Source organism: Trichosurus vulpecula, chromosome 4 (assembly GCF_011100635.1).
Source record: "Trichosurus vulpecula isolate mTriVul1 chromosome 4, mTriVul1.pri, whole genome shotgun sequence".
Lineage (NCBI taxonomy): Eukaryota > Metazoa > Chordata > Mammalia > Diprotodontia > Phalangeridae > Trichosurus > Trichosurus vulpecula.
Window position 1 is genome coordinate 244,597,854 of NC_050576.1, and position 22,730 is coordinate 244,620,583.

General features: G+C 43.4%; 1 protein-coding gene across 1 annotated transcript in view; it reads right to left on the minus strand.

The window, feature by feature from the left end:
- SLC7A14 (solute carrier family 7 member 14) overlaps nt 1-22,730 on the minus strand; it is an 87,753-nt gene that overhangs the window by 12,545 nt on the left and 52,478 nt on the right. Inside the window, exons 4-6 of the mRNA XM_036755679.1 lie at nt 19,626-19,772; nt 15,975-16,183; nt 14,071-14,948 (exon numbers count right to left, since the gene is read on the minus strand). Of these exons, the coding sequence (XP_036611574.1) occupies nt 14,071-14,948; nt 15,975-16,183; nt 19,626-19,772 (1,234 nt within the window). The remainder of the gene's footprint in view (nt 1-14,070; nt 14,949-15,974; nt 16,184-19,625; nt 19,773-22,730) is intronic.

Here is a 22,730-nt window from a genome sequence, read left to right on the forward strand (position 1 = left end):
CTTCCCTTGGAAATCCTATTGCCCTGAGGTTGCTACAATCTTGCCCGCCATCTAGTTTTGCAGTCTTGGAATCTTCCCCCATTTTTCTCCCTTGCCTCTTACAACCAAGTCTGGTGAATTTGACTTCCCCAATATCCCTTATTGTCCCCTTGGTTCCACCTGTCGGCTCAGCTACGGCATCAGCCTCCAAACTGGAACCTCCCTTGTTTTCAGTCTGTCCCTTCTCCAAACCATGCTCTACACAGCTGCCAAAATATTCTTAAATTTTCTCTGTTATTATTAACTAAATAAACATCACCAAACTCGAACATTTCAATACACAGAGTCAATGTGAGAAAGCAGATACGGGACAGGTCATGTCATTCCCCGGCTCAGGAATTTTAAATGGCTCCCATTGCCTGAAGGATCAACTATCAGCTTCTCAGCTTGGGATTTAAGGCCCTTTCCAGTCTTATTTCACATTGCTCTCATCCACACATTCTATTTTCTTGCCTACGCTTGTTCTCAGAACTCAGTATTCCATTTCTCTCGGTGCAAGGGGCCTCCTCACATCCTGCTCTTAGAACACTTAGCTTCCTCCAAGGCTCACCTTCTATAACAAGCCTTTCCAGATGCCCCAGGTGTTAGTGCTATCTTGCTCCTCAAATTATATCATATTACTTTATTTTTACATGCTGCCCTTCTTCCCCTCTCTCCTCTCTTGGAAAACACAAGTTCATTGACAGCAGGGATTATCTTTCATTTGGTCATTGTATTCTTAGTGCACAGCACCAGGGCCTTGCACATAGTAGGTGATTAATAAACGCTTGTTGAATTAAAAGACATGTCACTACTTCCCCCCTCAGTTTTCTCCCTCTCAACAGGAAATCTTGTTTGCCGCTTTCTTTCTCTGGGAGATGTGACTTCTGTGGGGTTTTAACAAAACCTTGCTAATGCTCATCAAAAGTCATGAGAACAATTTCATACCAGAAGAGTGGGGTGGTGGTGGTGGGTCAATTGAATCAATTACCCAACCTCACCCCACTAAGCAGCCCCTATACTTTTATCAAGTGAGAACACACCTCTCAAGCTGAATCAATTGGATCAGAGGTGTAAACAAAGTCTGGACATTCAACTAGACCTGATAGGAAGTCTAATGGGATTGGCTAAACCAATGAAATAGCTTAGAATTGAGCATTTGAGTGTTTGTCAGCTTAGTGGTGGGAGCCTCTGTCAAGCCCCTGAGAAGAAATCATTTGGGTGAAAGGAGAAGGCTCCAGCCTCCCCCTCAATCTCAATTTTCTTCCCTGCCACTCCTACTTTGGCTGAGGAAGACTTCATGAATGTTGGAATGTTGGGCTATTTGGATTTGTTCCTTGGTGTCCTAGTCTTAGCATTGTCCCCAGAACAGCTATTTGCATCAGGAGTCAAGGACAAATTAGATACACTAAGGAAAAGGTCATTTCAAGACTCTAAAGAGTCCAGCAGAAATACCTAAAGAGAACATATTGAAAACTCCAGCAAAAGAATGTCTAAGAGCTTTGAGTTGCTACCTTTGCCACATGTGATTAAAGGCTGAGCTCACTTTCCTTTTGAATTTTGTGTGTACTGGTGGCAGTGAATGCCGTAGATCGCTAGTGGAGATGTTTGGTACCAACTGCAGTGGACAGATAGCTTGACCCAGAGTCAGGAAGCCTTGAATTTAAATCAGGCATGAGACACTCACTAATTGTGTGACCCTGGGTAAGTCACTTAATCTTTGCTTCAGTTTCCTTGTCTGTAAAATGAGGATAACGATAGCACCTACCTCCCAGAGTTGTAAGGATGAAAGGAGAAAAGATTTGTTTAGTGCTTTGCAAATCTTAAGGCCCTATATAAATGCTAACTGTTATTATCACTACACTATCTTAGTAAACAAACCTTTCTAAAAGTTAGCTAAGTCTGGCTTACTAATTGATATCCACTAATAAATATGAGGGGAAATATTGGCGGGGGCTCATGGATTAGAAAGATACCACCCAATTTCCTCAGGTTTGCCCCTAGAATCCAGAGGGGAGACATAGCAGCCACTTTCTGGGGATCCAACTTGCCAGCCCAAGTGGGAATTGGGCTAATAGCTCCAGAGAATGTCCTAATAAATAAAATTATTATTATTACTAATATTATTATATCCCAGTGTAGGATCAGAGATATTGAGCTGGAAAGGATGGCTTCTAAGACAACCACCTAATTTTATCATTGTGCAACTGAGGCAGAGGGGTTAAAAACCTTGACCAAAGTCATGCAGGCAGTAGTTAGTAGGTCCTGAATTTAAGCGTCTATCTTCTGACTCCAAATGTAACACTCTACCCACTGTACTGAATTGCCTCACTGAACTTACTTACCCTGGAAGGTTGTATGCTCTGGCTGTGGTGGATATGGAGCTTATGAAAGTTTCATGGAATGGTAGATATAAAAAAAAAATCATGCACAAGGAGGCTTTAGATTGCTAGAATTGAGTAACACAATTGGACATTGGAAACAGAACAATTTTCCAGGGAGGTTGGAATCTTCCTCCTTGGAGATCCTTAAATTTAGGTTAGATGGTCTTTAATTAGTCTCTGTGGTCAATAGTCTGAATGTCTTTTTACAGGTCCAAGGGGAATAGATAAAATGATGCTGAGATTTCTTTCAGCTCGCTATTTCTCTAATTCTCCAAGTCCATAATTTTAACAAAGGCTTCTGGGACTCTGGGAAGAATGGTTCTACTGTGATGGAAGTCACATTTTTATTAGTATTTCACTTCAATGTTTCTAGTTGGTAATTGCTAGGCAGTGAGAAATAGGACATCTAGCTGATCAGGGGGCAGGGCTGTGCAAGAGCTTAGGAGAGTCTAGTACTTGGGGAACTATAATTTAGCAAAAAGAATGCTGATTTGGAGACAAAAGATCTGGATTTGAGTTGTGACTGTGTCAAAACTCAACACATTTCTTTACTGTGTTACCTTGAGCCAATGTCTTCATCTGTCAAATGAGAGGGTTTGGCAGGATGCTCTCAGAAATAACATTCTGGGATCCTTTGCCTGTGCTTGCAACTCAACTGTTGGCTTTTAACTATGGTGTGAATTTTCACTCATCTTTTCCAAATTCCTCTCCTCTGAGATCTCAAACTTTTTTTAGCCTTGCAAAATCCACAGGTTTACAAAATCTCTTATGTCTTTCCATGCCTCTTATTTCTCAAAAATACTTGCTAGCTCTGGAACCTTTTGCCCATCAGATTTTAGCTCTGTTAAGTCTTTACCCTTTTATTTCAATTCTTCATCCTTCTGAGCACATTATAATTGAACTATGGGAGGTCATTGCTCCAAACCATTCTACTGTTCCCAACTGGTCCACATCCACTTGTAGGAGAGACATTTATGTGACCAGTTTTGTTCCCCCCAGTTTCTGCCTCAGATTGGGAAGACTACACACTGCTTTCTTCTTCCCACCTCACTTATTTGTTCTGGGCTCACTCTCTAGACAAGGTCCAATACCTGACCTGCCTCTCTGCTCCACCCTTGCTGTAATCCTGCCCTCCTTCCATTTTTCCCCTTTGGGTAACAAGCCAGCTTTCCAGATACCATTGGCAGAGAGCTGTCCTGTAGCTACCCATCTCCCTTACATACCTCTCCTTAGTTAGTCTTGCTTGTTTTGTTCTCCACTGCTATGCGTCCTTTCTCTTTGGACTAACTTAACACCCTTTCACAGGCAGTATCCTTGGATGTTTGAAGGCTTCTGTTACAGATGGAAACACAGTGATAGCAGGAACTGCCAACCGGTGCCTGGCAGCTTGGTGACACAGTGGCTAGAACCCAGACCTGGAGTCTGAAAGATCTGAATTCAGACCTGATACTTAGTGGCTATGTGACCTTGGGCAAGGCACTTAAGGTCTGTCTGCCTCAGTTTCCTCAACTGTAAGATGGGGGTGATTATAGTATCTACCTCCCAGGATTGTGTGAGGATTAAATGATATAATATTTGTAAAGTGCTTTGCAAACCTTAAAGTAACATACAGAGGCTAGCTAGTATTATTAGGTGAAAAAATGCAGAGAAACTTGAAATACATGTATGAACTGAGGCAGAGTAAAGAGAGCAGGACCAGAGGAATTTGTACAATGACCACAATAATCTAAAGGCTTCAGAGCATTGATCAATAGTGACTTAAGAAGACTGATGGTAAGATGTGCCTCTGTTCTCTCAGTAGAGAGGTGGTTGACCATTGCTTCAGAAGGAGTCATACATTGTCAGATGAGGCCAATAGGGGTTGGTTTCTTTTGCTTAATTTTATTTGTAATAAGAAAGTACTCTATGGGGATAGGTAGGGACTCAGTGGTGAGTGCCAGTTATATATTAAAAAGAGCTTCAATGAAACTAAAAAGAAAAACTGGCAACAGCTGAAGCTAAGGCAAAAGAATGAGGCAGGCAGTATTAGCCCAATGCAGACACTTAAAAGAATGGCGACACTTAGCACCTTGTAGATGCTTAATAAATGTTTGTTGATTGAATATTCAAGAAACTGAGAACAAAGAATTCCCTTTTGGATAAGTCCAACCTTCTCTGAATGCTTACTCAACCCTTGACATGCCAGCTCTGCCCCTTTGCGATACTTTCAAACTTGCTGCTGTTCAGTTGTGTCTGACTCTTCGGGACCCCATGGACCATAGCACACTAATACCGTCCATGTGGTATTTTTGGCAAAGACATTGGAATGGTTTGCCATTTCCTTCTTCAGTGGATTAAGGCAAACAGAGGGTAAGTGACTCGCCCAGAGTCATATAGCTAATAAGTGCCTGAAACTGGATTTGAACTCAGGTCTTCCTGACTCCAGGCCCAGCTCTCTGTCCACTGAACTGGCTAGTTGCCTTGAGCCATCTAGCTGCTCTCAAACTCCTGGCCTGGATTTCTGGATCTTGAATGTGCTTCCTTTATCTGGCCTATGCCCCTTACCATCTGTCGGTCAGCAGGTTTTTGGACTAATAACTGCTATGGTCTGCTGCTTCCTGGCCAAAAGCTTTTCACCAGGAGTGTTTCTTGTTCCACTCATGGTCAAACCAGGAGAAACAGTAAAGTCCCTCATCCTTCTCTGACTTTCTCAGCACTACCACTTCATAGTTCAGCTGGGTCTTTGCTGCTGTTTGGCAATCTACTCTTTTATCTACTCTCACGATTTTTCTTTTTTCTTTTTTACAGGTGATTTCCAAAACTTTTCTTCTCAATCTCACTTCTAGCTGCTACCCTCCTCATCCACTGTGTTCTTTACATTTGCAATATACAATAGCCTCCTTTTCTCCCTTGTCTCCCCACCTCTTTTTCCTTTCCTTTCTTTTTTAAAAGCTGTTCTGTCTTCCCAACCTTCTGTTTCATTGAGATAATTGAGGCCATCCAATGTGAACTCTCTCACCTCCCTTCCTACATTGGTAAAAAATTTCTCAACATTATCACACATTCTTATTTCCAGCCCTCTGATCACAGAGGAAGAGATAGCCTGCTATTGATACTATTTGCCTAACCATTGGTCCAGCAGTTAACCCCTCTTCCTCATGCATCTTCAATTTCTCCTTCACCAACTCCTTCCCATTCTGCTACATGAATGCCTAGGTCTTCCCAATCCTAGAAGCAGATCTTTGACCCTTCTATCTGATCTAACTATTTAACTATTATCTTTTTACTTTTCCTAAATGTAAACTTTTCAGAGAAGTTGCCAATATCTGATGTTTCCACTTTTTCACTACTCCCTTCAACTTCTTGTATAATCTAGTTCTGCCCCTCCCAGTTTGGTGAAGCTATCTCCTCAAAGCTCATCATGCCATCTTGGCTCTCTTCCTGTCTCACTAATTGTGCATTCTCTGTCTCCTTCACTTGTACCTTATCTTCTTCCTGATGACTTCATGTGGATTTCCCCCAAGGGTCTGTCCTTGGCCTTCTTCTCTCTTGGCAATCTTGTTTATTCCTTTAAAGTCAACTTCCACCCCCAAACAGATTAGTTCCAAATATGTATCTCTGGTCTGGTGACATTTGTGAGCTTTGAACTTTCATCTCCTACTGCCTACAAGACAGGTGAATGTCTCATCAGGTTCTATACCAAGTTTATTATCTTGCTTCTCTTTCTGACCTCATCATTTCACTATTTTCTCCAGTGTCTTACGTGTACGTTTGGCTTCCTTCCTCCTTATCTCTCAAATTTATTCAGTTACCGAATCATGTCATGATAGCATGGTGTCCACAGAGATACCTTCTCTGGATAGTATCTCTATCTATACTATGGTCAGTATCTCTGTCTCTACCAAGGATAGGGAGCTAGCCTTGAAATCACAAAGACCTGGGTTCAAGTCCTGCCCTTGATACAAATTGGCCCTCAGCAAGTCATTTTAACCTTTCAGAGCTCCAAACTTTAGGGAGGCTAGGTGGCACAGTGGATAGAGTGTCAGCCCCAGAGTCAGGAGGACCTGAGTTCAAATCTGGCCTCAGATACTAGCTGTGTGATCCTGGGCAAGTTACTTAACCCCATTTGCTTCAATTTCCTCATCTGTAAAATGAGCTGGAGGAGGAAATGCCAAACCATTCTAGTATCTTTGCCAAGAAAACTCCAAACAGGATCATGAAGAGTTGGACATGACTGAAAAATGACTCAATAACATGCAGAACGATAATCATTGCTGACTGGACCACAGCTAGGTATGTCCTTCAACTTTAAATTTTAAGAAGGCCATTGAAGAACTGATGCATTTCCAGAGAAAGATAGAAAGGTGAAGGAAGTCTGAGTCATGTCGTATGAGGGGAAATATGGATGGTGAGTCTGAGAAGAGAAGCTAATGAGAGGATTATCTCAAATACATAAAGGGCTATTCATGGAAGGGTACTTAAACTTGTCTTGTGCTGCATGGGCCACACAATAGACTGGTGGATAGAGCACTTCCACCTCAAACACTGTGTGATCCTGGGAAGATCTCTCATTCTCTCTCAGCCTAAGCTTCTCCATCTGTAAAAGGAGGGGGTTGGACTACACCGATTCTGAGTTCTAAGTATGACCTTGTGATGGATGGAAATTATAGGGAAGTATATATTAGCTTAAAAGGAAGAGATTTCTGTGAAGAAGAGCTGTCTGAAAATAGAAATGAGTTGCCTAAGATAGTGAAATCCCCATCATTGGAAATGTCCCAGATGAGGCTGCATGGTCAACTGTTGGGCATGTGGAAGGGGAGATTTTCTCATGGTCCTTTCTAGTGTCTATGATTCCTTTAAATTGGTGACTTCTGGGATGCTTGGTGAAGGTGGGGTGGGAAATGGTTTTTATTGCCACTCACTGGCTGTGGTCGTGGGCAGAAGGAGTGGACAAAAGCTGCAGAGGGACCGAGTCATCTGCATTCCATGGCTTCAATATCTCTTGTACCTGTCTCCTATTTTCTGTTCCCATAGCTGTTACCCTAGTCTAGCCCTCATTACCTCATTACCGTTGTAACCACCTGGTTAGTGTCTCTGTATCCTGGCTCTCCTCTCTCTAACCAATCCATCACATAGTCACCAAACTTACATCACTCAAGTGCTGATTTGACTGTGTTACTTCCCTCCTCAAGAAGCTTCTGTAACTCCCTATTGCCCTTAGGATAAAACACACCTCCTCTGCCTGCCATTTAAAGCTCTTTACTCTAACTTACCTTTCTAGGTTGGGTTCCCATTATTTCTACCTTAGGCACTTTCTATTACGGCCAAACTGGCTTCTAGGTATTCCATATACAACATTCCATCTCCATCCTTTATGTCTTTGCCTATGCTGTGCCCCAAACCTGGAGTGCTCTTCTTCTACACCACCACCTCATAGAACCCCTAGCTTCCTTTAAAGCACAGTTCAGATGCCACCTTGAATTGTGCCTCTGGTGCCTGGCACACTGCCTAGAACATAGTTAAGCCTCAACTTGTTGACTTTTCTTGACCTATTATTGGAGGCCTTTCCAGTTTCTCCCTTGTGCTAGTTAGTGCTCCCCGATTTTCAACATTACATTTTATTGACTCTATGCATATATTTAGCATATACCCATCTGTATATATTTTATATGGGTTTTCCTGGCTGGCTATAAACACTTTGAAGGCAGGGACTGTTTCCTTTTTGTCTCCCTATCACCAGTGCCAAGCATAGCAGCTGCCACCAGTAGGTGCTAAATAAATGCTATTGAATAGAACTGAACTCAGCATTTCTTTACATTTTTTATTGGCCCTTCTTGCCTCCCTGCAAGAGAGGAGTCTGTGAGAGGGGTGGGGAGCAGAGCTAGCTGCCCCTCCTGTGTCCCATGCTTCTAACCCTGGCTAGGGTTTAACATGACCACAAGCCACATTTCTCTAGCACCTAAAGGTTTACAAACACCTTTTACTCCACCAAAAATAGATTGTACAAGCATTTCCTCCATTTTACAAATAAGTCAGACAAGGTCTGAGAGGTCAAGAGAGGTAAAATGACTCTTGCACGTTCACATGGCTGGTGTGGGGTAGGTTGGATTTGGAGCACCAGGATTGGAATCCCAGCTTTTATTTCATAGTTGTGTGACTTTGGTAAGTTACTTTGCTGTTCCTTCTGGGCTTCACTTCCTTCATCTCCCTAGTGAAGGCACTAGACCAGATGAGCTCAAGCGTATCCCCCAGCTTTGAATCCTAAAAATTAAAAACTGGAACCTGGGACTTTTGTTGTTTAGTTGTTTTCAGTTGTGTCTGACTCTTTGTGACCCCATTTGGGGTTTTCTTGGCAAAGATACTGGAGGAGTTTGCCATTTCCTTCTCCAGCTCATTTTACAGATGAGGAAACTGAGGCAAACAGGTGACAGCTAGTAAGAGTCTGAGGCCACACTTGAACTCAGGTCTTCCTGACTCCAAGTCCTTCACACTGTTCATTGCCCCTTAGATTACTTTACTCCAAGTCTAGGGTTCTTCCTAGTACCTACGTTGCTTCTGTGAAAGGGTGGCTAACTTACTTGGAGATAAAGGATTCCAGCTTCGTTCCCTTCTCAGGGGTACTTGCATTTTAATGGGGAATTCCAGACATCTATAGCTCATATCACATGGTGATCCTGGGGACTTGATTGAGTAAATATTCACTCTGTTATTCCTCCACATATTAAATAGAAAAATTTTTATATCAAGAATTGTCGAGTTGGGTGCTTGGGCTAAATAAAAAAGACTTGGAATATCTATTTCTCAAATCACAAGGTGATAGATATCAGGGGCTTGGGTGGGCAAGTATTCAGTGCTATACTGTATTAAAAAGATAATTTAAAAAATACTAAGAACTGGCAAGAGTTGGATGCTTGGGATGACAGGAAAGATATAATTTTGGTAAAGCATTTCAGGGAGTGGCTGACCCGTGTACTTGAAAGATGCTGCAGGAAAGACAATTGTGCTCTCTCTTCCCTGACGATGTTTTCATGCTCGCTGAATCTCTCCCAGCTGAAGCCCATATGAACAATACTAGACTTTCTTTTACACAAATGTATTACCAGTGAGCAAAACAAAAATATTCTTTGGCTGGGGCTCCCTTTGTGGGGCTTAATGAACATTTGATACTTGTATTCCTTTTCTCGGCTCTGGGAGAAAAAGAAACAAAAGCTGGGTGATTCTGTAGGGACATTGGCTACATTATATTGCCCGAGTTCTGTTGTTTCTGAAGGTCAGCACTTTTAGCAAAACATTCTTGCAAAAAAGTAATCTAATGAATCCTTGCTTATCAAAAGTGAGAGAAGAAAAATGTATATTACAGAAACTTATCAAGTAATGACAACATGGAAACTAACCCAGAAATCATCACTTTCCTAAGAAGCTGATATTTTGTGAGAAATTCCATTTAGAAATAGTCTCGGGGACTTCCAAAGAGGATTGTGGTTCAAGGGAAAGCTGACTAGATCTTGAGCACCAGGATCCAAGTTTGGATCTTTGATCTTGCTACTTGTGACCTTTAGGACTTTGGGGAAGTCTCTACCTGTCTGGGCTTCAGCTTTGCCATCTGAAAAATTGGGCAGTGAACTAGATAATTTGGAAGGGTCCTTTCGTCTCTAAAGCCTGTGATTCCAACCCAACCCAATCCAGTGTGACTTAATCCAATCCAATCCAACCCAACAGATCCAATCCAACCCAATCCAACCTAATCCAATTCAATCCAACATTCACCTAGGTGCTATATGCCAAGCACTGTGCTAAATGCTAGGGATTCAAAGTAGAAAAAACCCAACAACAGTCCGTGCCCTCAAGGAGCTTATATTCTAATGGGAGGGGGAGAACATAACATGTTATCAGATACACACACACACACACACACACACACACACACACACACACACACATATATACATATATGCGCAATCTGAGGAAGAAGAAGAAAGCACTAATAACCCGTGCAATCAGGAGAGGTTTCCCACATGAGGTGACGTACGGACTAAGTCTTGAAGGGGCCTAAAAATTCTAAGAGGTGTGGGTGAGGAGGGAGTGCATTCCAGGCATGGGCAGAGGCATGGAAGTAGGTCCAGGGAACAGCAAATGGAACACTTTGTCTGAAATGTAGTATGTGAGGGGTTAATAATGTGTAATAAGCCTGGAAATACAGGACAGAATCAGACTATGGTTTTAAATGTTAATAGAGGAGCTTGTCTTTTCTCTTAGAACAGGAATTAACCTTTTTTTTTTGGTCAGTCTGGGGAAGCCTATGGTCCTCTTTTTAGAATAATATTTTTAAATGCATAAAATGAAATACTTAGGATTACAAAGGAAACTGATTATATTGAAATATAGTCATCAATATATTTTTAAAAATTCAAATTTACAGACCCACTGAAGTCTATCCATGGATTTAAAAAAACCCAGGTTAAGATGGGTTTTTCATAGAGGTGAGAACGAGCTACCAAAGCTTTGGAGTGACACAGTCTGACATGCTTTAAGAGAAATATTTTGACAGCTTTGTGGAGAGTAGATTTCAAAAGGGAAAGGCTAGAAGCCAGGAGTTCAGGCCCAAAGATTTTGATCTTGGCCTTTTATTCTATGTCACAGGCAAGGTTTTTAAAGTCTACCTGGGGGTGGGGGTGGGGGTTGGGGAGCAGTGGCTGTCACACATAGTAAACCAAGAACAGAGAGGCCATTTGTTCATCTGCTCAGCTCTTAGTCATGCATTCTTCCCAGACAAAACCTCTCTACTCCTTTTTGCAGCCAGCAAGGGTTGTGTCAGCAAAGACACAAGGAGGAGGTGTGGGTTGGATGTGATAGCTTCTGAGATCCCTTCCAACTCTGACATTGTGTGCTTCTGGGATTTTGTGAGCATTAAACAGTCTGAGAGATTAGGAGCCCAATGACTAAGGAGAGCAAGAAGGAAGCCCCTTCCCTACAGATCTATGGCGAGATGGCAGCAGCAGGTGGCCGGCCTCCATTACTTTGCTTCACTGCGATTGAAAGTTCTGGGACATTGAATTCAGTGAGGGAACCAGCCCAGTACTGGACAACCCAAAGCTGTCCTTTAGACACTTAGGGAGTGTGAGCAGTTTTTAGGGAGTAGTTTTTAGTTTGTACTACAGGAAAAACTAGAAATTAATGAAATAAAAATAATAATGATATTATTATAATTAGCATTATATTATAATATGTGATATATATAATATGTAATGTGTTATAAATGATATTAAAACTCTCATAAAGGGCTTTAAGATGTGCAAAGCACTTTATCTGTTATCTCATTCGATCCTCTCAACAACCCTGTAAGGTAAGTGTTATTTTAACTCCTATTTTACCAAGGCATGATCAAAATTAAGTGATTTGCCCAGGGTCACACAGCTAGTGTCCACATTCTATTTTGTTCCCCGGATGCCTCAGGCAGCTTGCCTCTGTCATAGATTCTCAAAGGGAAATCTTTGCCAAAATGACTCTATATTAGAAAGTTTTTTGGCAGGTAGAGTATTTGTCCATGGCGTAGTGGAAAGAATACTATTGGAGGAGTGAAGATACCTGTGTTCAAGTCCTGCCTGAGCTACCTCCTACCTGCGTGACCACTGGTAATGAATCACTTAACCTCTCTGAGGCTCAGACGACTGAGAATCTCTAAATGACAGATAAGGTGGGTCATCTGCTCACTTCACCTCATACCGATGAAATCTGAAGTTCATAGGTTTTCCAGGGGACAATAAATGTATTCTAGTAAAATCAGTCCTTTCTGATTCCAACAAGAGGAAAATACTATTGTGTGTTAACTAGTGAATAATAAAAAAAATAAAGAATAAAACAATAATAATAAAAAATGAAACAAAAATAACATAGATCTAATGCCAGGATAAAATGAAAAGCTCCACTAGGGGGCGGCATGATGCAGAAGAAAACCCTGTTCTGGAAATAGGAAAACTTAATCCTGGTTTCATTTCTGCCTCTTCCTGGCTGTGTGACCTTGGACAAATCACTTAATTTGTCTGGCCTATCTGCAATAGGAGAGGGCTGGACTGGAGGATCACTGAGGTTCCTTCCACCTCTAACATTCTGTAATTCTGACTGTATATTACTACCAGAGGGGATCATTCATTTTATACACGAGAATAAAACAAAATAATCCATCGTTGTACCCACATCAGTTACTTCCCTTAGAACAGGGATGTGCCACTGGCCAGCTGTTTTTCAAGCCAAATGAAGGAAGGGAGAGAGTTTGAAAACTATTTAAAGGACTCTCTTGGGGCGATGGTGACCTCCCAAGAGTCTAGTGGCTGTGGAAGGGAATGATACTGATGTTATACCCTTGGTAGAGGAAGTTATTCTTGAGACTTGAGGCATATGGACAATAAAATGTTTGACCCTGAAAGGGCTTTAAAGATAAGCAAAGACACATAACCTAAACCTGGGGTCAGGGCTTGTAAAGGACTTCAAAATCTCCACCTGCTCTGGACTCCCAGGCTGCTTATTGCGCACAGTATCATCTACCATTTGATTTTTCCCTTGCCCTTTTTTGCCTTTTTCGGTGGTTGAGGAACTTCTGATGAGGAAATCACCACTCCTAATTCAGATCACCAACTGCTCTGCAACAGAGTCTTAGAGAGCTGGCAGGGGGCACAGAGAGTTTAAATGTGTGAGTGGGTCAGACAGCAAGTAGGTTTCAGAGGTAGGGCTCGAACCCAGAGCTTCTTATCTCTGAGACCAATGGCATCTCTCTAGCTACTGTACAGATTTTGGGGCTAAAAGAGATATTAGAGATTCTCTAGTCCAGTGTGCTTAGTCTAGGGTCTACGAACTTGAGTGGGGAAAAAAATTACATTTTTATTTCAATATAATCAGGTTTCTTGATAATCCTATGTATTTTAATTCATGCATTGAAAAACATTACTGTGAGGACAGGTTCTTAAAGTTCACCAGATCGCAAAAGGCAGAGGGATAAGTGCTGCAATGGATGAAGTGTTAGATTTGGAGTCAGGAAGATCCGAATTCAAATCCTGCCTCAGTCACCTATCTTTGCCATCCTGTGAAAGTCACTTACTATCTCTCAGCCTTAGTTTTCCCATCTGCAAAATGGAGATGATAATGACACCTGCCTCACGGGGTTGGGGCGAGGATCAAGTGAGGGAACATGTGTGAATGCTAGCTATCATTGTTAGTTATTACTAAAGGGGTCTAAGGCATGAAAAAAAGGTTAAAGCCCCCTCCCCGCTCTAGTCCAATCCCTTTGTTTTATGATGAGAAATCTAAAGACAGGGAGGGGAAAATGGCTTGCCTGGGATGAAGCACTGTGGGTAGAGACAGGGTTCAAACTCCCCTCTCTCAATGACTCATCAAGTGATCTTTCTACTCTGTTACATTGTATTTCGGAAGCATCGCTTTGCAGATAGCAGGAGTTCAATGGATACTTGCTGAACTGATTGCCGTTATCCTTCCAGAGTCAAGGTCATTGGAAGGAACAGGCTGTTAATCTGAATGAGAAAGGGACAATTTGTTTCATTAATGTAGAGCCCCGGGGTCACGAAGCCCAACCTGACCTCTTTCTCGCTGAGGTGGCCCCCTTACACTAGAGGAGTATTGTGTCAACCTTACAAAAGTGTCCTAGAAGAATGCGGCATCCTTGAAGAAAAAGGCTTACCCACAAAGCACCAGACTGCAAACCGGATCCAGGTGATGGTGGAGAGTTTTAGCATGAGATAGATGTTCACTAGCATGGCGAAGGCGGGCACGAACGGGAGGCAGGGGGCCATGTAGGGCAACTTCTTAGGATTCTCTGGCTGCTGTAAGATCACGAACACCAGGGCAGCAATGAGCAGGACCATGAGGACGACCAGGAGGATGGCCCACCAGCTCTGCTCTGAGATATAATCTGAGCCGAAGATGATGAAGGAACAGAAGATGAACATGAGGATGAAGAGCAGGAGCACACAGACAGTCACCGTGTGGCCAGTTGCTGCCGTGGGCCGGTCCATTTTGCCTGGAAGGCCGAGGCGGATCCTCATGGTATAGTAGCGAGGTCCAATCAGCTTCTTGAGCTTAATCAGGTAGATGTTTTCTGACTCGTCCGCCTCTATGCCAGACGTCATATCCACCGTGCCATAGTTAGGATGGTTGACATTGTAGGCAGACTTGTCTGACTTCCCGATGAGCATCTCGTTGTCCCCCAAGGATGGTAAATTCTTGGCCCCACATGTATTTGTAGCTGGGCCTGAGAACTCTTCCCCTTCACTCATGGGAGAGCAAGCTTCCTTCTCACATTCAGCTAGAACGCCTTCCTTATTCTTGGTGTGCTCCTGAGACAAGAACTTAACGAAGCCATCAATGTCACTCTCTGGCTGGTATCGCAGGAGCAGGACGCAGACTGAGACCAGGGTGTAGGCAAGTAGAGTGCCAATGGACATCATTTCAATCAGGTCCCTCAAGCTGACCAAGAGAGAGAGAAGAGCTGCCAGGAAGCCGGATACGATGCAGGCCACCACTGGCGTCTCTGTGTAGGAGCTGACGTGGGCCAGGAATCTACAGAGAGACAGAAGCAGGGCTTAATAATGACGCTGAGGACTCTTTTACATATATCACCTCCTTTCATTCTCACAACAGCCTTGGGAGCTATTGTTACCCAGATAAGGGAACTGAGGAAGGCAGAGGTTCAGTGGTTTAAGAGTGTGAGGCAGAATCTAGACTGACTGCAAGGGCTGTTGATTTGGATCATAATGAGCCGAGGCAAAGTTTCTCCCACTCACTGACAGATTAGGAATAGTTCCACAAAAACCTACTTCTGCTTGTGCCTGAGGATATGGCTCTTTAAAAAGCTTTTATGGTAAGAAGTAACCCACTTGGGATCATTCAGGGATGTGATCAACCCTCTTAATTATTTGATTATCTGATGTGACAGGTTGATTGGATCTGAAAAGTATGGCAATGACCCAAAGGGGTGTGCGTGTGCGTGTGTGTGTGTGTGTGTGTGTGTGTGTGTGTGTGTGTGTGTGTGTGTGAGAGAGAGAGAGAGAGAGAGAGAGAGAGAGAGGTGATGATTTTAATAAATCATCGCAGGTTGTCACTGGGATACCTGCTTTGGAAGGAGTTGGAGGGATGTTGTTCTGGATGCTCCACAATCCTCTTGGGCTCTCTAGGTTACTTCCTCCTTTCCTTTGCTATTCTAGGCATTCTGATGACTTTGGAGGTCACTTCGATCATAGGAAGGAAGATGGGCTTTTGGGGTGACTCATCAGTCTGACCCCTGAGCCAATCAAGGGGTCACGGCCCTAACTATTTCTTGTTTTCGAAAAATTTAAGTTAAGTTTTCAACTACCAAAAATCTATTTTGTTTCCCTACTTCCTTCTTTCCCTTGAGAGGTGATAGAGGTAGGGGACCTGCCCCTCTTCTTGTAAATGCTTCTAAATCCTTCAGCTTTCCTAGTGCATCTGTCCAAAGCAGCCGTGAAGAGTGAACAGTGAATGAAGCATTGACATGCAGCCACCTCCAGAGTCTGGGAACAGGGTAGTCATGGGGAAGGAGTCCATTTCCAGGAGCATGGCACTGACCTGAAGAGAAGCCCATCACCAGCCATGGCGTAAATGACCCTGGGCATTGGGAAGAGAGATCCCAGCAAGCTGACCGTCAGGCCAGCGACAGAGCCGATGGCCACAATGAATTTTGCAGCGTAGAATCCGTGGGCCACAAACATCTCCATGAGGGGGGATTCAGTATCAATGGCATAATAGGGTACCATCAGGGTCAAGATCACGCTCACCTGTTCAAGAAGAGAGAGAGGGAGAGCACATGCTAGATTATAAGCATGGAGTGGGACAGATTAGACCAGCAGAGAGTCATTTTGCAGGGGCCACCAGAAAAAGAGAGAGCCATTCAGACATCAAGGATGGATAAATCATTTCCCAGATAATTAGAACTCTTATTGGTTGCTTGGGTGACTTTGCTTCCTAACTTTCTCAAATTATGTGGCGTGATGGTGTCTACTAGACAGTAAGATCCAGAGGGACAGGAATCCTATCTTATCTCCTGCTAACTCTAGTTAGCATCATGCTCTGTAAACAGCAGGTGTCTCATATTATGGTGGTTACTGGACACCAGTTGCTGAAGCTGACCCTTGTAGCCAAGCAACACTGACACCAGTGGGTGTGGTGGGGTGTCCCCAGAGATCCGTCCAAGCCTTTGCTGTCTCTCTTATTCTCTTACCCCTAGATGCTTAAAAGTAGAGTCCTCCCCAAGCCCAGTGATGGGATTTTAGGGTGGTTAGGACTAGGAGTTTGACTGAATGGCTTTCCCTTTAAGATGATTCTCACTTTGTGTTGCCAGCCAGAGGCTGACCTTATATTTAGAAACTTAGGCAAAAAAGAAAACGAATAAAAAAACTCTCCGGTATCTGAGAACAGAGTTCCCTTCCATGCAGAGATCTTACTTCCTGTTATGAAAACTGACCAAGACAGGAGAAAGGGTGAAGTGATGCATGGGTTTTAATTTTTATTTTGGACCTATGATTCTGTTGGTGAGAGCATCTCCTGGTGTGGAGGCTCTCTCCACTGATGCAGACCGATGGCTCTTTTGTAACCAGTCATCTTAGAGAGGTGCCTGGGGAATTGAGGAATTGACTTGTCTTTGGTCAAACGGCATGTATGTGTCCACAGCAGGACTTGACCTAGAGCCTTTCAATATCTTCTTCCAGCCTTTCTGTCACTATGCCTTACTCAGCTTGTGAAAAAAACCCAAGTTTTGGGGGAGGAATACCAGTGAGAAATGCCTTCACACACTAAAAGTATTGAGGTGAGTGGAATTAAATACATTTGTCAATGAGGCAGCAAGACACAATAGGAGGCTCTCTGTTGGAATCCCAGCTCTGCCACTTACTACCTGTATGACTTCAGCCAGGTCACTTCATCTATCTGTGTCTCAGTTTCCTCACCTGTAAAATTAGGTGCATGGAATCGTTGAATTATTTTCTTATAGCTCTAAATCTATGCACCCATGAACCAAACAACCAACATTTCCAAATCTGATTTGCGCTCTCCCCAGTTCTTCCAGGCAACCTTTTATTTCCTCCTTTAACCAGTTGGTTATTCCTTGGGGGTGATTGCTAAAGATAGTTTTCATGAAGAAAGGGGTATCACCTTCTAGCGCATGGCAGAAGGATTGGGAAGCTTGGCCAATCACTCCACATTGTGATTTACAAACAGAAGTCGGAAGACTTTATTATGTTGATTAATGGGGTCTGGAAATGGTGCTGCCACTCTTGGCCCCAGGTGATCAGTATGACGAGATGGCCTATTAGCCAGTCAGAGGTTCTCTGTTGTGGCTTGCTGAGAGCATGCTTGGCACTGAAGAGACATGTCTCTGGTCTGTGCACTGGGCAGGTGCAGAGAATGCCAAGTCTTAAAAATATTAGCACATTCCTAGTTATAGGCATTCTTGTCTTTTTGCAGATGGCATCTGCATATGGACCTTAGGAGACAAAGATGGCAGCCTCACACATCTGGGGAAGAGCTTCAGGGGATTAATTAACATTGATGGCAAATGAGAAAGGGACCAGATGGAATACACCAGGCAAACGGGATGTATTTGTAGACAGGTTCAAGGACAAAGCCGTAACAAGGGTGGGGTGACAAGAGCTTTGTCTCTGGGTACTGATAGAGCATTGATATAGCAGAGCTTAGCTCCTCCTTAGCAAAGATAATTTGTTAAAACAGGAAGCTACAAGATGGTGGGTCACTGTGAGCTCCTCCCCGATCTCATCCCCAGATGGCAGCCTCCCAAGAAGCAGCTTCATGGTATCTCAGGAGCATTCTCTCCCTCCCTCCCTCCCTCTCTCTCTCACTCTGTCTGTCTCTCTCTCCCTCCCTACTCCCCTTCTTAACAAAAGGCATAGTTTATGTTGCTTGTCCTAGGTAAAGTTGGTGGTATTCACTGGGGTACAAAAATTCCTAGGTACAGCTCTATTCTATAGAAGGGAGAGGCTGGTGCTCCTGCTAGATTCTCTGGACGACATGCTGATTTACCTTCTCTTCTGTTGGCAGCTCGATTTGATTATATTGCACTGGCAGGCTCCAAAGACAGAAGCTCATTGACTGAGCCTACGCAGGGACTGAACAATGCCTGAGCCTTGCACACCCGATACTGCCAGTCTATGATGTGTCCTGCCTTGGACAGCATCCCAAACCTGAAGTATTTTCCAAGGTCACTCTGGTCCAGAGATCAGAAGTGAAACTGTGAACTGGGGAGTGGGGCATGAGGGTGTGTGCATGTGTGCATGTGTGCGTGTGTGTGTACGTGTGTGTTAGGGTCTTCACCTTATCTACTTATTCCAGTCCAACTTCTTGATGGTCCCATGCCCTAGAGATACCTCAATTTAAATTGAATGGTGGGGTTTTGAAGGAGAAACAGATGATTTCTATGAAGAAACATCAGTCTGTAGTTTTTTTTTTCTCTTCAGTGGAAGCTGAGAAGGGCACCCTCAGCAGATTGAGAGGCTTTCGGTTCTGTGGCTGCTGTGTAGAAATGACAGAGTCTGAAGCCAAAGGGGACAACCTACAGATATACCTCTGATAGAGACCTACCATGACAAACGCTGCAAATCTCAATCTCAAAAACATTTGTAAGTTGTTGGCTACATGTACTCCTTACCCCTTGGCCTAAGGGGTGTGTACATGACCCTTAGGTGCTAGAACCCAGGGCTTCGTGCCACAGGACTAGAGGCTGAATGCATGTAGTCCAATATTCTACCTTCTCAGCTGCACTGATTTGATGCAAGTCATAGAGATTCACGACAGACAGCGATGTCGATGGAAAGAATGCAACCATGAATGTGAACAGTATAAGAATAGTGCCCCAGCTTAGCCCTGAGAACTTCCATCTCCCTCTCTTCTTTGCAGAAGTGGGGGACTAGGGGTATAGGATGTTGTATATGCTGTCAGACTTGGTTAATGTATTGTTCAGTTTTGCCGAACTTTTTCTTTTTATTCTCTGGTATAAAGGTAAGAGAGAGGGAAGGATATATTCAGAAATGAACATGATATAAAAGCAAAAGATATCAATACAATTTTAAAAAGTCAGAAGGCAATAGAGAAGAAAACACAGTCATGGAGTCACTTTCTCAAATTAGAAAATGGAAGGAGGTCCAAGGGGACCCCCATCGCATGTCTCCCCTCCGCACCTCCCCTGGCTCTATGACTCTTAGTACTTACAGACACATACGCCGTGAGGCAGATGACCAGGGAGGCGGTGATGGCATAAGGAATGGATGTGTTGGGATTCTTTGCTTCTTCTCCTGTTGTGGCAATGATGTCAAAACCAATGAAGGCATAGAAGCAGGTTGCTGCTCCTTGGAGAACCTGGAAGGGTCAGAAACATAGCAAGTCGTAGGAGATCGGACTTGGCTCAAAGCCATTTATAAGATTAGTGCCACAGAGAGGACCTACAGTTGGAAGGGGCCTGGAGGTCATTCTGTCCACTGGCTTCTCCCACCTGTGGTCTGAGGATCAGGGAGCTTTTGCTCCCTGTTGTTGGTCCAGAAATCCATACATAAGCAAATGTCTATCCTGTAGACTGAATAATTGTCCAAAAGTCTTAGGGCAGTTTTAAGTTACTAAAGCTTACCAAAGACTTTTGGGATTCCCAGCATTTTTCTTTTTCAAATGTATGTAGACCCTAGTGTGACAAATAAAGAAGCAACTTGTTAAAAAGGAGAATTATTGAATTCATAGTGGCTTCCTGTCATTATGTATTTTATTAATCATTTTTTTTGGAGTGGCCTGGAGTTGTGATTTCAGCAGTGGAAGGAGCTCCTACTTGAGCTCTGCTGAAGGAAGGTCTCATGTGCTTCTGCAACCTGCAGTATTCTAGAGGTGTCTGTGGCTCTGAGATGTTAGGTGACTTGTCTAGAGTCCCACGGTTGGTGTGTGTCAGAAGCGAGACTTGAACTCGGGTCAGGCTGCCTTTATCTCTACTACACCACACTTCATCCATAAGACCTGAAATTTATGTATCATCTTAGACACATTGTCTCACCTGTACCCCTACACAGCCTGTGAAGGAGGTACCAGAGGTATTATTTTCCCCATTTCACAAATTAGTATATTGAGGTATATTGACACTGTACCCAGGGTCACAGAGCTAGTAAGTGTTTGGAGCAGAGTTTGAATTCAGACTTTCCTGACTCCACGGCCAGTGCTCTATTCACTGCACCATCTACCTGCCTTGAGGATAGTCACTGACATCAATATGAATATTTTGATCTTGTAGAACATCTTTGGTCACTTACTAGCCATGTAACCCTGGGCAAATAATTTAATTTCTCTCACCTCAACTTTCCTCATCTGTAAGACATATCTACCTGGGGCTAAACAAAGATGGGGAAATTATGAAATCATGCTGCTACAAACTTATGTTATGTAATTTCAACTGGGTCCTCACAGCTGCAAGGCAATCCTTTCAACCTTCCTAATCGATTCACTGTCTCACTCAAACCTTCTCAAATGTAACATGGCTCACCTCTCAGCTAAAGGAGAAACACAGGCTACCTCATTTTTCACTGAAAAAAATTGAGGTGCTTTGTTGAAAGTTTCCTCTTCTCTCTTCCTCCTCATTTCATATTACTCAGATGCCTTCTGCCACTGTCTCCTCCTTCATCCCTGTTTCACATAATGAAGTGACTTTTCTCCTTACCAAGGCAAACCCTTCTGCATGCACAAGCGATCCCATTCCATTCTGTCTTCTCCAGCAGACTGTCCCTCTTCATCCCCTCTCCCTCACTTACCTTCACTCTCTCCATGTCTATTGTCTGCTTCCTTATTACCTACAAACTTGCCCATGTTACCCCAAAGTTCAAAAAGCCCTCACTTTATATGTCCATCTCCTCTGGCTATCATCTCATATCTATTCTCTTTTTCATGGCTCCTGGAGAAATCTGTCTCCACTTCCATTCATCTCATTCTCTTCTTATCTCTCTATAGTCTGGATTCTTAGCTCATCTTTCAACTGAAACTGCCCATTCTAAAGTCACCAATGATCCCTTAGTTACCAAATCCAATGGCCTTTTCTCAATTCTCATTCTTCTTGACCTCTCTGCAGCTTTTGAGACTGTTGATCACCCTCTTCTCCTGGCTATTCTTTTCTCTCTAAGTTTTCATGAAGATGCTCTCCTCTAGGTCTCTTCCAACCTTTCTGTCCATTCCCTTATTTTCTTTCTTTTTCTTCCCTTCCTTCTTCCTTTCTTTTTCCTCCTTCCTTTCCTCCTTCTATCCCCACCCTGCCCCCCCCAGCAGGCAGCTAAGTGGTGTTATAGAGCATTGGACCTGGAGTCAGGAAGATCTGAATTCAAATACCACCTCAGACACTTACTAGCTATATGACCCTGGGCAAATCACTTAACCTTTGTCTGCCTCTGTCTGTCCCTATGTGTAAAATGGGGATAATAGTAATACCTACCTTGGAGGCTTGGTGTGAGGATGAAATGAAATAGTATTTGTGATGTGCTTATCACACTGTCTGGCACAAATTAATTTTATATAAATGTTAGCTATTTACAACTTCTATCCATTGCTACTAGTATGTGCTTAACAAATGCTTGTCCTTCCTTCCTTCCTTCCTTCCTTCCTTCCTTCCTTCCTTCCTTCCCTCTTTCCAGGAATAAGTTGCATAATTTCCCAGAGTCTCAGACAATTCTCTCTAGGGCTAGAAGGTATAGATGTAATCATTGGTCCTTGATTGAGAATTCAGGATTTTGTCCTTCCTTTTTGAGGCTGGGAGCCGGGTTGCTTTCTTGGCAAGCTAATGCTGACCTTTTGGGGGGTGACTGAGGGAACATGAGGAAACATGGGTGATGGAAGTGTGTGTGTCTGTGTGTGTGGGTGTCACAAAAGTGGAGGCAGTGACAAAGAACCTAAGCGAGGGTAGTTTTTCTGACAGCTGCCTGCAGTAGATGAGAGTGGGATTGTGATTTCATAAATTGAAACATGTCACTTCAAATACTGATCTGAGGGTTTATTTTCTCCTCCAAAGAATATATTAAAGTAGAATTGATAGACTTGTATGGGCTCCCCCCCCCCCCAGCATCAGGTTAAAGTAGAAAATGAACTTGGGCGTGTGCCTTCTGACTATCTTTTAGGAGTGAGGGAGAGATGTTGGGAGGGGTTACTCCTCTGTCCTGCTTGTCCCCACTTCTGTGCCTTTTGCTGCATTCTGCATCAGTTCCCCCCTCCCCAGGGGCTTCCGCCCACCTAATATCCATGAACTCGGCTCACTCTGAAGAGTTGACTTTCAATATTTGAAGGGCTGCCATACGACAGAGA